The sequence below is a fragment of the Galeopterus variegatus genome, unplaced genomic scaffold, assembly GCF_000696425.1.
Source record: "Galeopterus variegatus unplaced genomic scaffold, G_variegatus-3.0.2 Scaffold2147, whole genome shotgun sequence".
Lineage (NCBI taxonomy): Eukaryota > Metazoa > Chordata > Mammalia > Dermoptera > Cynocephalidae > Galeopterus > Galeopterus variegatus.
In genome coordinates this window covers 297,647-312,415 of record NW_007728258.1, presented here as the reverse complement: position 1 = coordinate 312,415, position 14,769 = coordinate 297,647, and the positions used below count along the sequence as shown (strand labels likewise).

Sequence of the window (14,769 nt, the reverse complement as noted above, 5' to 3'; positions counted from 1 at the left end):
TTCAAGGTCAAGGGCCCCTAACCCAGCAATCAGTGAGGCTGAAAGAGCAGGCTCGCAGCTCCTGGCAGCCCCTAGAGGGAGACATTTGAACACTGAGCCCCAAAGGAGGTAGAAAAGCCTGGAGCCTCCAGGGTGGAGGAGAAAAGAGGCCATGCCAGTCAGTCTTAAAAGATGAAGGAGCAAGAGGGCTGAGAAGGGGAGGGGGACACCCCAGGTCCCTGGCGGGGCATTCCTCACTCACTCCTTGTCCTCGTCCTTGTCGTCAGCTGTCTGCCAGCTGTTCCCCAGCTCCTCCTCATCTCCTGCTGGGTTACCATCAGGCTTCAAGTTGTCATTGTCACTGTTGCCATCATAGTTTCCACAGAAGCCACAGAGTGTGCCCGAGTAGGTGCTGTGGGACCCAGAGAAGAGGGAGCGCTAATGGAGAGGAGGGGCCTCCATCATCCAGGGACCACTGAAGAGAAGGCCGTGAGCTGGCGGCCCTGAGGCCCGAGGACCGAGGAGGACTGAGAGGTGCGGACTCAGAACAGAGGTTCCACGCCAGGCGCCAGGGCCCCACGGACCCTTACCCCAAGCCCTCTGTACAGTTCCCCCCCGACGAGGACAGAGAGGTGCGGACTCAGAACAGGGGTTCCACGCCAGGCGCCAGGGCCCCACGGACCCTTACCCCAAGCCCTCTGTACAGTTCCCCTCTGCCCCTTCTGCCCCCACCCTGTTGTCCAGCCACAACAAACCCCTTGCTGGCCCCCAAACTCTCTAGCTTATTCTTGCATGTGCTGTTCACTGTTTCCATAAAGTCTCTCTTTCTCTGGTTTTCTGTCTTCCTTGAAGAATAGGATCAAGTGACTTCTCTTCCGAAAGCCCCAAGAGCCCATTAGTGATTCCTTCTAGCACATTCCCAAAGCATTTTGTGTACATCCTGTTATTTATACGCTGCCCTAAAACCATTTTCTCCTGTCCCCCCACCCAAAGGGAGGCTTGTCACTTGAGCTGGGTGCTTCCTACCCATTGGGAGGTACGATCAAGTAGTGGTGTTTGGAATGGAAGGGGAAAGGGATGGAAGGGTTTTGGGAGAGGGGTGCTGAGCAGGGAGAAGTAGCAGCTGCCTGGCTGGGACACTCCCTCACCTGGACACAGTCACATACAGCTCTCGGTCGCCATCCCATCTCACCCGCAAACCAAACACAGTCTGCAGCTCCACAAATCTCCCAACTGGACCCAAGAAGATGCCTTTAGAAAGCATGGCTGGGAGGGTGACTCGCTGACCCCCAACCTGGAAGGAGACAGAGAGACAAAAGTGAGGGTCAAGGGGGACCCCAGTAGACTCCCACACACCTTGCTGGAAGGCACGGCATCCTCCACAAAAGCCTAAAAACCTCCTCCACCTAGAGCGGTTTGGAGCTTCGCCATTATTGTTTTGTTTAAGTCTGACCCTGAGAGGATTCAGGGGCTGGAGGAGCTGGCCAGGATGAGGCCACTGCAGCCCATGGGGGCAGGCACAGCCAGGCCTGGTGGCCCTGGCAGGGGTGGGTGGGGGATGGGGCTCACCAGCGTGTGTTTGCCTTTGAGCAGGGTGATGGTGGTCTCAGGCAGGGTCACATAGACTTTGCTCAGGCAGGACACGCCTTCCTGCCCTCGTTCCTCATTCTTGGCTGTCACCCTGAAGAATGGGGCTGGGTGGGGAGAGGAAAAAGCCCTGGGGCTCGTTGAACAAGCACTTCTGTGCCCTCACCGTGGGCAGTGCCCAGAGCCTGCCACTGCGGGGATGAAGGGCCACAGGGACAGTAGCAGAAGGAGGACCCAAACCCGAGCAGGATCTGACTGTCTGCCCTCTTCCACAACAGCCTGCAACTCCTGTGTGTCTGTCTACCCTCAGAGGACTGGGACATCCTCCCGGGTGTTCGTGCTCCATCCCTGGTCCCTTTTACAGTGATTGCCACTATGCCAGGTGGGCCCTCAGTAACAGTTGCCCAAGGAAGCAATTGATAAAGAGAAGTCTCTTAAACTGCATTTTCTGAAAGTCCTATTTCTGGGACACACGTCTCAACCCTTACCTTACAGGAGATTTTGCTCCAATTTTGCCTCTTCCCCCCCAGCTTCCCCGTCCTCTCTTGCTGCCCACTGTGTCCCCAGCCCAGCAGCTCTGATCTCAGCCTTCTCTCCCAGGCCATGGTGGGCATCTGCAAGGTCCTACCTGTTGAGTTGCCACATGCTTCCCCGTCCTCTCTTGCTGCCCACTGTGTCCCCAGCCCAGCAGCTCTGACCTCAGCCTTCTCTCCCAGGCCATGGTGGGCATCTGCAAGGTCCTACCTGTTGAGTTGCCACAGGGCTGGGCCAAGATGTAGGTGCATTTGCTCATGAAGCCTAAGTGCCTCCCATCAAAGGTGACATAATGAGGGTCTCCATAGACCATGCAGGTGGCAGCGCCTACTGAGGAGAAGGGGGAACATGCAAAGTTGCTTCAACTGCGCTGCTAGGCTGGGCCCCACATCCCAGCTCTCCCATGTCCCCAGCTCCTCTGCTCGAGGGAGGGACTGGGATCCTGGTGTGATACCCGCTCCGACAGGTGGGGACAGCATGAGGGGATCTTACCGTAGGGATGGCATCCGTACTGGCCATTCTTCAGCTGGCACAGTGTGTTTGTCTTGCACTGAGAGATCTGGCACTCGATCCTAATGCCAGGCATGCAGCGGCAATGTTCTGTGCAGCTGGGGTTGAACCACTCTGCCCCAGGCTAGGAGCAAGGGATCTGGTCACAAAGCCATAGTTCTTGGGGCCCTTCCCCATTCTCCTCCACCATGCCCAGGAGACAGGATGTTCTCCCACATGAAGATCTAACCTTGCCCTTGCTCTTCCTCTCCCCAACACCTACCTGATACTCCCAGCTACCACAGGACATTTGCACATGCTTTTCTCTCACCCCAGAATGCACTTCTCTCCCCATTTCTAAATCTTTCCTACACAACCAGCAGAGTTCAGCTCAAGGATGGCTTTCTCAGGAAAACTTCCCAGACCTCCATGACTAGGTCACTCTCAGAGCTCTGGGTACCTTTCCTACTGAGGACTTAGCACAGTTGCACTTTCACGTTAATGTTTGTGATTGTTGGACTGTAAGCACGTCAGGTGAGGGACTGTGTCTGTCTTTACTCACCATCTTAGCCCCAATGTGTCACAACAGAAAGCTCTCATTCATAAATACTTGCCAACTGAAAGAGTAAACCAAGACCCAATGTGCCCCCCTGAATCTGAGAGCACTGTGAGGGCAAAGGCCACGCCCAATTCATGGTGACCCCAATTCCAGGAGAGCAGAAAGTACTAAATGAACATTTGTTGAATGCATAAATGGATATATAATAAGTTCACATATGCCTGCTAGAGCAGAGGGTAGAGACCCTTGATACTGATGGGTGGGACAGATCTTTCTGCCCAGGCTGCAGCCAAAGCTAATCCTAACGCTGACTCCAGGAGACCCAGGAGACTGATTAAAGGGGATGGGGGAGGAAGTAATCTCCAAAGAGACAAGCAGGAGCTCTGACGCTAATGGCAAGAACACCTGGAGCTGAGAGGAGGTACTGGACACTAATGAATAGTTTAATGCACTTTTAATTAATAGGTTGCCTATAATATTTATCATAAGTTGCTAAAAATAATAATGAACATTTACTAAGTAATCAGTAAATTTCATCCTTACAACAACCTTACATGAGGTAGAAAGTCTTATTGTGCACACTTAATAGATATGGAAACTGATTTAAAGAGGTAAAGAAACTTGCTCACGGTCACCCAGGGAATGAGTGCTGAGCCAGGGTTCAAGCTCGGGTCTACCTGATGCTAGACCCACGCTGTCCAACACGGGGGCCACGAGCCACATGTAGCTACTAGACTCTTGAAACGTGGCCAGTCTGAATTGAGATATGCAGTAAGTGTAAAATACACACTAGGTTTTGAAAACTTAGTAGAAAAAAGTATGAACTATCTTATCAATTCTTTGTTGAGGGCTGGCCGGTTAGCTCAGCTGGTTAGAGCACAGTGTTACAACACCAAGGTTTGGATTCCCATATTGGCCAGCCACCCCGCCAAAAAAATAATAATTATTGATTACACATTGAAATGATAGTATTTGGGACTGAGTAGATTATTGGAATGAACTTAACCTGTTTCCTTTTGCTTTTTTCCTTTTGTGGCTATTAAGAAATGTAAAATGACGTGTGTGGCTCACACACTATGCCTATTGGACAGTGCTGGCCAGAACCTTCGCCCCTTTAGACTCTACTCTGTCAAATCTCTGTAGGAGACCATCAAGTAGGGAAAGCAACGACAGTAATTCCTCTCTTTTTGACCCATCGGGATTGGTAAATTCCTTTGAAAGAAGGTAATTACAGAAATATTGAGACTGGAAGGAGCACTTGGTGTAGGACCACGGGGTAACTGCCTCTTTAGCACAGTCTAGCATCACGGCAGGCGCTGAATAAAGATTTACTGCATGAACAAAGGATCATCAAAAACCACACGCTGCAGAGTGACTCCATCATGGTGTAAGCATTGCTTTTGAGCTGGTCCCTTGGGACTATCCCATGGTTCCAAGATCATCTCACCCGGGGAGCAGGTGGAGCCAAATTCTGCCATTAATCTCCCTCAGGGGGCCGGGGCATCCCGGCGGTCTTACCACTTACCACATAGGAGTTGTTGTTGTAGAAGCAACTGCAGGAAGAGGCACTGATGCAGCGGTTGTTACTAAACAAAAAGCCAGGATTGCAGACGCAGCCTGGCCTGCAGAGGAGCCCGCAGCTGGGCCTGGGGCTCTCGCAGGAAGCAGGGCAGGTACAGGGTTCATAGTGAGCATCTGGAGGGCAGCTCACTGAGGGGAAAACACAGCTTCCGTCACACTGTCACTCCACAGCTTTGCTCAGGGAGGCTTCCTGTCTCCCCTCTATCCCAAACTCAAGTTCTTCTCTAAGAAGTAGGCCCCTATTATTCAGCCATAATGAGAATGAGGTCCAGATGCAGGCTATACGTAGATGAACCCTGAAAACATGCTCGGTGAAAGAAGCCAGACACAAAGCCCCATGTATTATGATTCCACTCGTATGCAGTGTCCAGAACAGCCAAATCCATGGATAGAGAAAGGAGACTGGTGGTTGTCAGGGGCTGGGGGGGAGGGGAAATGAGGAGTGACTGCTAATGGGTACAAGGTTTCTTTTCAGGGTGAGGAAAGGTCTGGTATTAGTGGTGGTTGTACAAACTTGTGAATGTACTAAATCCACTGAATTGTACACTTTAAAAGGGTGAATTTTACGGTATATGAATTATATCTCAATAAAAAATAATAAAAAGAAATCCTAGTTCCCAACAATCCCCCTCACCCCCGCCCTGCTGTCCCTCTCCCTCTAGGCAGTCCTCATCTTTCTCCTAAAGTCACCAGGGACTGGTTCATCTATCCTCTAAGGCTGCAGTATTTTACTAGAAGCTTCCCTTTCCCTGACTCTCTCTCTCCTAGTCTCTGGCTCTTACTCTCAGCTCTTCGTGCAACGCTCCCTCCACCTCATACCTGTAGTAGGTCTCAGGGTTGTTGTGGTGCCCAGAGCTGCGCTGGTCGTGGGGGCACTTGGAGCATGTGGGGGCACCACCAAGATTGTTGTTGCAGGGCTGGGGTGGGGTGTCGTAGGAGTGGGCTTTTCAGTGGGGACAGTGGGTTTTTCAGTGGGGACGGTGGGTTTTTGGGTGGGGACGGTGGGTTTTGGGGTGGGGACGGTGGGTTTTCCTGTGGGGATGGAGGGTTTTTCAGTGGGGATGGTGGGTTTTTGGGTGGGGACGGTGGGTTTTTGGGTGGGGACGGTGGGTTTTTGGGTGGGGACGGTGGGTTTTTGGGTGGGGACGGTGGGTTTTTCGGTGGGGACAGTGGGTTTTCCTGTGGGGATGGAGGGTTTTTCAGTGGGGACGGTGGGTTTTTCGGTGGGGACGGTGGGTTTTTCGGTGGGGACGGTGGGTTTTTCGGTGGGGATGGTGGGCCTTTCAGTGGAGACTGTGGGCTTTTCAGTTGGCATGGTGGGCTTTTCGGTGGGGACGATGGGTTTTTCGGTGGGGATGGTGGGTTTTTCGGTGGGGATGGTGGGTTTTTCGGTGGGGATGGTGGGTTTTTCGGTGGGGATGGTGGGTTTTTCAGTGGGGATGGTGGGTTTTTCGGTGGGGATGGTGGGTTTTTCGGTGGGGATGGTGGGCCTTTCAGTGGAGACTGTGGGCTTTTCAGTTGGCATGGTGGGCTTTTCTGTGGGGACTATGGGTTTTTCTGTGAGGACGGTGGTTTCAGAAGGGGGAACTGGAGATATGGTAGGAAGCACTATTGGCACAGAGGCTGCAAAGAAAAAAAATCCCTGGAATTTAATCGAAATCATACTGCCACTCTCTTTACTCACATCTAACTGGAGTGGGTGGGCTCAAAGGGATACATTATTTACACCTCTCGTTCCGCTCCCAACTCCCAACCTTCCCTCGCTTAATAAACACTGCTGCTAATATATGTCCAGTATTGTGCGAGGGACAGGAAACATCAACACGAATAGGATATGGGTCCTGCCTTCGGGATCACTATGTAAGGGGTTCTAGATCCAACCACAGAAATTCATGGCATCAAAGACACATTCACTCAAGCAAGCATCCTGATGGTAGGTGCAAGAGAGGTGAAGGAGGGCAGAATGTGGAAAACAAAGCCAGCTGTGTGAGGGCTCAGGCGCACAGGAGAGGGCCTGCGCTGTATGCTGTTTATATAGAGAAGCCCAAGAGATGGTCAACCCAAGGCATGGCCCCCTTTCTGGGCTTGGGTTTCATCTTACCTCGACAGGTCCCGTGATTGACCAAGATGAAACCCAGAGCAACAACAAAGGCAGCGTTGCTACCCCTGGTGGCCTTAAAAATCAGCTGAAGGCAACGAAGGAGAAAGAAGAGAAAAAGGAAAATGAATCTCTGGCAATTCAGAAACTCTGCTGGGCATGGGGTCTGTCTTCTGCCAAAATATCACCTTGTTTGAGCCTCAAGAGTCCAACTCTGCCCCCACCCCCTATCCCACTTCGAAACACTAATTTCCCCTCCTCTCTGCTCCCTTTCTAGCTTTTCGCCTGCTCAGCCCTGTTGTGCTCCTGGGTCCCTGGCATTATGTTCTCCTCACCATGTCCCAAACAGACACATACAGGGCCCACTCTCTCCATCTCTCACCTGCATGGGCTGTTGATATCCCGATGGGATGGTGACAGAGGTGTTCATCCAGTCAGGGCTCTGAGACCCAATGCGGCCCCAGAAAGAAATCGGGGTACTACCCGCAGGACTCCCCAGCAGGAGCTTGAGCATGGTGCCTTCTCCAAGGCCATACATGTGGTAAGCAAACTTCACACAGATGTCACCCGGGGCACAGAAGGGCCGGCTCACCAGTCCAACAGACTGCCCCGCCTGGGAGAACTTGCCAGCCTCAAAGTAGATATAGTGAGCTCCTGGGCAACAGAAGGGAACAGTCAAGACGAGAAAGCTGCACAGGACAGGCCTATGGCTGCTCTAGCAACGCCTTGCTTTCCAAGTGGGGACCTGAGCAAGCACCCAAACTCCCCACGTCATAGCCATTCTTTCTGCTAACTTTGAACTTCTAACTGAAGAAGGCAGGATCAGAAAGAAAGGGAAAACCAAACCAGCAACCCAGATTCTATTGCTGGCTGCACTCATAAATGTCTTGACTGAAAATGAGAGAGTGGATTTTGAAGCCTTGGGCTCCATGAAGTCAGATGGCTGAGTTTTCTGGGAGTTCTGGTGATCCCACAGCCACTAGAATCCTCAACTGACTCGCCTCTGTCATCTTCACAGCTCTGGCCCCATGGTAGTTACCCAGTAAAAAACTCATCTTTACCACCTACAACTTCTTTCATCCATCACACCAGCCAGCCCCCTAGCTGGGATTCAGTGATTCACTAGTTAGAAGGGTCCTTAATCTTCTCACCTCCATTAGGGGCATCTCCTGAGGAGCCTTTGCCCTGGATGGGTATAGTTTTACTTCCCCGGACCCAGTATCCACCATCCCCTGATGTCTGGAACCAGTCACAGAAGGGATGGGCATCATCTTCAAAGTCACACTGAGGAAAGCTCTCTAGGGGATCCAAATAGGAGCCTTGAGAAACTTGCTCCCCATTCCTCCCCCATCCCACCCCCAATTCAGAGAGATCCGGGCCTCCCAGGGCCAGCTCTCACCCCCACAGGGAGCGATGCTGATTGCATCCACTGCCACAGCTGGCTCCGGGGACTTTCCAAACACACCCACCACAGTGAACTGGAAAGAGAGGGAGAGAGGGTTGGGAGTGAGCACACGGCTCGAACCCCCAGCCCCCAATCTGACTTTACTCCATTCAGGGACCCAAGCCCCCTGTTCCTCGGGACCAGACTCTCAATTCATTTCAACATCAGGGGTGCCTACCATGTGCAGGGAGGACCTGCCCCTTGCTCCTCTGTACCTGTATCTGTCCTAGTCCTGTGTAATTAACAGAAGCAAGCTGCCATTTGGGTCCAGGTTGTCCTGAGAAAAGACTGTGTTTCCGGATGCTGCCTGCAATGGAAGGAATCAGAGAGAGAAGTCAGCTTAAGGGGACTGGGAAATGAGTTCAAACCTATACTCAGAAGGATGAGTGGCAGAGGGAATACTTGGGGAATATTCCCCCAATTGCAATCACATCCTTCTCTCTCACTTTCCTGGCACCTTTATCTATTTTTCCAAAATCCAGTACACTCCTGGTCCTCATTTCAAATTCAGGAAATAATCTCACACAAACCCCAGACTTCCCTGACTCTGAGGGATACCGCACATTTCCCCGTCAGCCCAACCCTGGCAGATGTGCCCAGGTCAGTGTAAATCCCATGAATTCTCCACTCTAACCCAAGACTGAAGCATAGACGAGGAGAGCTGCACCAGGAGACTGGCCCCAGAGGGTATAGTGGAAGGTAAGGCTCAGACAGCCAGAAGACTGGCTCCGGGGGCTCAGGAGGACAGCTTTCTGGCTCTCTTTGGCATTCTTGGGGTCCAGGAGCATGTAGTAGCCACCTGCGAAGGAAAAGGCCAGTAAGGTGGGGTGGCCAATATTGGGGGAATATGGCAGCAGGGATAGGGCCCTGGGAAAGTGGGAACAGGCCCCGGGGAGCCCCAACGGCGACCTAGAATCAGGCGCTGAGGGGGGCTACACCCATGTCACAACTGGCTGAGGCCTTGAACCCTCCCAGAAGTGCTTGGGCAGGGAGAGGACGCGGGCGCTGCCATAGGAAACGCGGGCACCCTCTCAGAGGCAGCAGCCAGAACTTTGTCCTTTGGGTGCTGACTCTTTAGGTCCCCTAGAGTCATAGCCTCTTTCTTCTCTTAACCCACTGGACATAGCCGACTCACACATACTGGTGAGAGAGGGCCGGTCTGACACCGACTAGCAGGCAGCTCCCCACCCCACACTCCCTCCGGCGGCAGCTCAGGCAGCCAATTAGCCTGGATCTCGCTCCGTGACGCAACTGGTAGCCAGGGAGAAGATGTAAGCCGGCGCCGACTCGTCGGGAGCGCGCACGCGTGCGTGCTCACGCCCGATTCCCGCTGGATGCTGCCTGGCGAGCGCGCTCACCCGGGCCGGGCAGGTGGGCTCGGGAGAGGCTGAAAGGGAGGGAGTGGGCGGAAGCGGGAGGGAAGAAGGGAAACAACTGGGAAGGAACACGGATGGGGAAGGAAAGGAAATGGGAAAATGATGACAGAGAAAGCAAGGAGACAAATGGAAGAAGAGAAGTGGGAGAAAAAGAAGAGCAAGATGGCGGGGGTGGGTTTCTTAAGGCCCTTCTAGAAGACAAATCTCAGGCGGCAGGAAAGATCAGAGGAAGAGGGCATGAAGTTGGAGTGGACATGTTTGGAGTGGGGTGAGGGAAAGATGAAGAGAAAATGTGGAAATGATTAGGTGGAAGGAAGGAAAGGATTGAGAATGGAGAAATAGGAAGGGAAAGAGAAAAAGGTATAAACTCGGAAATTAGGGGGCGTGAACCTCTAAGTTTGACGGACAATGCTTGCCTCGGTGAGGACTGGAAATGTCGGATGTGTGGAGAGAAGATTGAGAGAGGTGGTGAATGCTGTGTGGGAGAAAAAGGAGGAGAAGAAAGGAGAAAAGCCCAGCCAAGAGCACAGGGAGGTGGTGGAAAAGAAGCTAGGGGCAGACATGGACGGAAAGAGGAAGAAAGTATCACCTGGGTTGTTGGAAAAGCCTCCTGAACAGCCTGTCTGTATCTACCTTTTCCCGTTCCCTTCAGTGGATTCTCAAGACAAAAACCAGGTGATCCTTTTCGAATAAGTCAGATCAAGTCACTCATCTGCTAAAATCCTGCAAAGGCTCCGTATTTGCATAGAATAAAAGCCACATCCTGACAACGGCCTTCAAGGCTGCACGTGATCTGCCCCTCCTACGTCCAGTCTGAGCTCATGTCTCCATCCTAACCACGTGGCTAAAGACCCCCCACCCCCACAAGGACCACTGCCACCTCAGGGCCTTTGCATGGCTGGCCCCTCTGCCTGGAATGTTCTCCCTCACCCGCAGTAGTTTCATGCCTCTCTTTCTCACTTCCTTTGAGTTTGTGCTCAAATGTGAGCTGAATGAGACCTACCCTGACCGCCCTATTTAAAATTTACAGTCCATCCCACCCTTGCATTTCCAATCCCCTTCCCTTGCTCAACTTTTTACTTTTCCAGTAGCACTGCTCACCTTATAACTATATAATTTACCTCTTTGTTTTGGTAGATGTCTCCCCCTCACCCCACCCCCCTTGTCTGTTTTGTACACTGATGAATCTCAAATGCCTAAGACAGTGCCTGGCATATCATAAGTGCTCAGTAAGTATTTCTTGAATGATGGAATGAAGGAAGGAAGGGTACTAGGGAAAGGAGGTAAGGAGCAGGCTGTGTTGGGTCTGCCAGGTAGAGCTTGTGGGGTGGTGATGTGGGAAACTGGGTGTGTGCTTGGACTTTGCTTTCTGTCATGAAACTTGAGGTGATGGAGAGCTGAGGCTGCTGGGGTTCACCCCCCAGACTGTCCCAAGGCAGTTGTTGTAGGGTTTGCAGAGGTCACTAGAGCCCAGAAAGTCAAAGGACAGAAGCATGGCCATTACTCACTGCCAGGGCTAGAGAAGTCATCATTAGGCCCCACTCCTGGCTTCCCTGATGACCCCTTCTTCTGGGTCCACTTGGCCCCAGAGGCAGTTGGGACCCAACTCCAGCCACAGAGGTCATTTGGAATGTCAAAGTTGCATACCTGCAGCAGGCAGACTGAGAGCAAAGAAAGAAAGAGAGGGTGTCACTTTTTCTGAGGTGGCTCAGAAAAAGATACCTGAGTCTCAAGTCAGAATTCTTAGTTCCAGTGTGAATCCTGTAGTAAGCCGTGGTGGTGGGCCCACTGCCTACTGCTGTGTTCCTGGCACAGATGACAACCTGCCCAAGCCTCAGTTTCCTCACCTATAAACCAGGAATAACAGTGCCCGCCTCACCAAGTTGTAAATTAGATCACATATGTGGAGCATCTAGTCTAGTCCCTGTGCTCAATGTTAGCTCTTTTCACTCAGCTTTTGGAATTTTCCTGCCCTTGGATTTGCTCCCCTTGAATCTCTTACATCAGCTTAGAGGGCTAATTCTGGATGGATCAGCGTGGTGGTGAGGGTAATAGCTAGGGTGACCGACGTCCAGGTTTACCTAGAAATGAGGGCTTCCTGAGATGTGAGACTTGCAGTGCTAAAATAGGGCAGGCCAGGGCAAACCCAGATGGATGGTCATTCTGGAACAGGTATTACCACAACTCTATCTTAAAAGAGAACCTCTCTTCAGGTGTGGCTGCTTTAGCAGTCAAAGGTGTGGAGTGTGGAGGCAGAAGGAAGCCAGCAGTCTCTACTCTGTCAGAAACCAGGGTCCTGGTCCCCAAGCTGCTCTTGCCACCCTGGGCAGTTGTGCAGGGGCAGGGAGAAAAGAAAGGAGTAGGGACAGGGACTCACCCCGATTGCAGGAGCCTCGATGGATAGAGATGGCATCCAGTGAGATGTCCAGATAAGCACTGCTGCCCCTCACTCCCTCAAAGATCAGCTGCAGGAGGAGGACAAGGGACCCCAAAACTGTGAGCCTCTTGGCCAGGCCTCCTGTCCCTTTGCCTCTGGCTCCCAGTTTTCTTCCTGAATTGTGGCTCCCTCCTTGCCATAGCCCCCGCCCTCCCAGATTCCCACGGGGGCACCAAGATTTGCCCTCATCTTCACCTGGCTGGGCAGGGCAAACCCCGCAGGCACAGTGACAGCGGTGGGCATCCATGATGGGCTCTGGGTGTTTATGTGTCTCCAGAGCACAGAAGGGCGGTTGCCCTGTGTGCCCGCGAGCTGTAGCAGTCTGAGCTGGGTGCCCCACGACAGCCCAAACATGTGGTAGGCGAAGTGCACACAGAAAGGGCCCTGCTCCCACAGGTAAGGGCTGCGCAGGCGGGCCACTCCGCCCCGGTGGAAGGCGCTCGATTCCATGTGCAGGTATTTGCCCTCTGGAGGAGGCAGAGCCCAGGATAGTGAGGCCCTGCCACCCCTAGGGCTGCCCCCACTCACCCCCTTCTCAGAGCCCTGGTGTCCACTTCTAGCCGTCCCCCTTCCACCTCCATCCAGGCCTGTCCATGCCCACCACCAGCTGCCTCCCTGCCACTGTCCTCCCTAAACCTTAGGCCGCGCGAGGACTCCTCACCTCCATTGGGGTACCCGCCGGAGGGCCCGGTGGTGCCAGTGGAGGAGGGCCCACTGGCTCGAATCCAGTCCCCGTCATCTCCAGTCATTTGGGACCAGTCACAGAGGGGTTTGGAGTCATCCTCAAAATCACACTGGGTGAGAACAGCTGGGAAAAAAAGGGCCACTGTGAGGCCTTGGAGAGGGCCTGGGGCAGGCGACAAAGCCACACTGGGAGGTAGGAGGCAGGATTGCCGAGCTGAGAGAAGGCCACCACCAAGATTTGGGGGCCAGCGCAGAAGTGAGAGAGACAGTCTTTTGGGAGAAATTCAGGGCTGGGGTGGTGGGTGGGCCGAATGACAAGGTTGGGGGATGTAAACTGAGGTGCGGAGGCTGGATTTAGCTGGACAGAGGCTTTGTCTGGGAAGCACACGTTTTGTTGTGGTTTTCGTTGTTTCTAATTTGGGAATCTTTCAGGCAGGGCTTATACTTTTCCATGGTTCCCTCCAGTGTCTATCTAAAGGTTGCCCTTTGAACACTTATTCTGGTTTATATCATTGTGCATGCACTGATGGCACTCGAGATGGCCACCCCTGGGCTAGGGACATGGTTTCTGAGGAGGGAGGGGTGGTCTGAGCCCTTCTGGTTTCCAACTCACTGTCGTCCGTGGAGCTGCGAGTGACTGCTTTCCAGTCTGGAGTCTTCTCACTCCTTGGGGGTGGTTTGGAGAAAGCAAAAATGTGAGCCTTGTCATTATCAAGAGTTATAAGACTCAATGCTTGTGAGCTTTCTGAGTGGTCATTTGAGGATGATTTTTCCTTTCTTTTTATCTATACTGTATTAATATTTATGAAGTGAACATATATTACTTGTCTTCTTTAAGGCTTTTCGGAAAGTCACCCACACCCTCCTCACCTTAAGTTTTTACCTGTCTCCTGATAAGTGTCCTCCCTGAGCTTTTCACATCTCCACCAGTCCCCTCCACCCCTGTACCTGGGGTGTCATGCGCTGTTGGGTCCCACACCAGGAGGTTCCCCGGGTGTGAGAATGCTCACGCAGTGCCTGGGTTTACACCCTCGGGATCTCCTTCCTTTGGGTTGAAGTCTTCTTGCACTGTAGCCCAAGTTTTTCCCATAGGATAGGGACAGGTTGCCAGGTAGTGGGTGTTGGTATTTCCCTGGCTACGCACAACTAAACATGTAAATGGGTGACAGAGAGATCGCCCCTCTCTCTCCTCCTCACCTTACAAATTCCATGGAGAAGCCGGCCACCCCTCCGCAGGGGGCGAGGGCCACACAGAATAGCCTTTTGTTTTATTTGTTCAAGTTCTACTTGTTCAAATTCCCACACACAAGCTCCAGGACGCCAAGTCATCCGTCATTCCTTGCTGCCTCCTACTTGAAGTCTCTTATCAGCTGAGTCAACTAGGCTTTGTCCATCTTTTGAGAGCCTGACCTCTCTATCCTCCTCTCCCAGCCTCAGTTTCCCCAACTCTGTACTGCCTCCGTGTCTCCTCACATTTCAGCTCTTTCCTGCTTCCAGAACCCAATCCTCAATTCTAGGCTCTGGGACTGCGGCTAGCCCTGTTCCTGTTCATGGATCCCTCTTCCCTTCCCATCGGGCTCCCTGCCTTCCTCCCCAGGCCTCCTTAGCCCGCTTGCTCCCTCCAGCTTTGCCCCTCACTCCTCAATCGCCCCACGTTCATCATTATCCCGTGAGCTTAGCTTACCGGACAGGGGCAGGCATGTCTCCCTGACTCCAGGTAGCCCCCACCAGCAGCACCAGAGTCCAGACTGGAGGAGCCATGAGGGACCTCAGAGGTGGCTCTTGGGAGAAAGGGGAAGGGCACAATGAGGAGCCCTGGCCACTTTCATACACCCCAGACCCTCCTCGCTTGGTATCCTTCCAAGGATGCCACGAAAAATGGGCAATCAGAAAACACGAGAAAGTTCTGGGAAATTAAAACTATGAGAGCTGAAATTTAAAATCCAGTGGAAGAGTTGTAAGTTGAAATCAAGGGGAAATAAGAGAGAAGGAAAGAAAGAA

General features: G+C 52.6%; 1 protein-coding gene across 1 annotated transcript in view; it reads right to left on the bottom strand.

The window, feature by feature from the left end:
• ZAN (zonadhesin) overlaps positions 1 to 14,529 on the bottom strand; it is a gene marked incomplete at its 3' end in the record, with an annotated part of 23,198 nt that extends 8,669 nt beyond the window's left edge. The window contains exons 1-19 of the mRNA XM_008580725.1: positions 14,453 to 14,529; positions 13,382 to 13,434; positions 12,746 to 12,892; positions 12,280 to 12,551; positions 12,025 to 12,112; positions 11,156 to 11,308; positions 8,906 to 9,070; positions 8,487 to 8,578; positions 8,227 to 8,305; positions 7,979 to 8,125; positions 7,210 to 7,481; positions 6,831 to 6,915; positions 5,549 to 6,352; positions 4,674 to 4,858; positions 2,593 to 2,734; positions 2,311 to 2,430; positions 1,549 to 1,673; positions 1,128 to 1,273; positions 242 to 391 (exon numbers count right to left, since the gene is read on the bottom strand). Coding sequence (XP_008578947.1) covers positions 242 to 391; positions 1,128 to 1,273; positions 1,549 to 1,673; positions 2,311 to 2,430; positions 2,593 to 2,734; positions 4,674 to 4,858; positions 5,549 to 6,352; positions 6,831 to 6,915; positions 7,210 to 7,481; positions 7,979 to 8,125; positions 8,227 to 8,305; positions 8,487 to 8,578; positions 8,906 to 9,070; positions 11,156 to 11,308; positions 12,025 to 12,112; positions 12,280 to 12,551; positions 12,746 to 12,892; positions 13,382 to 13,434; positions 14,453 to 14,529 — 3,302 coding nt within the window. The remainder of the gene's footprint in view (positions 1 to 241; positions 392 to 1,127; positions 1,274 to 1,548; positions 1,674 to 2,310; positions 2,431 to 2,592; positions 2,735 to 4,673; positions 4,859 to 5,548; positions 6,353 to 6,830; positions 6,916 to 7,209; positions 7,482 to 7,978; positions 8,126 to 8,226; positions 8,306 to 8,486; positions 8,579 to 8,905; positions 9,071 to 11,155; positions 11,309 to 12,024; positions 12,113 to 12,279; positions 12,552 to 12,745; positions 12,893 to 13,381; positions 13,435 to 14,452) is intronic.
• Between the last annotated feature and the right edge of the window lie 240 nt (positions 14,530 to 14,769).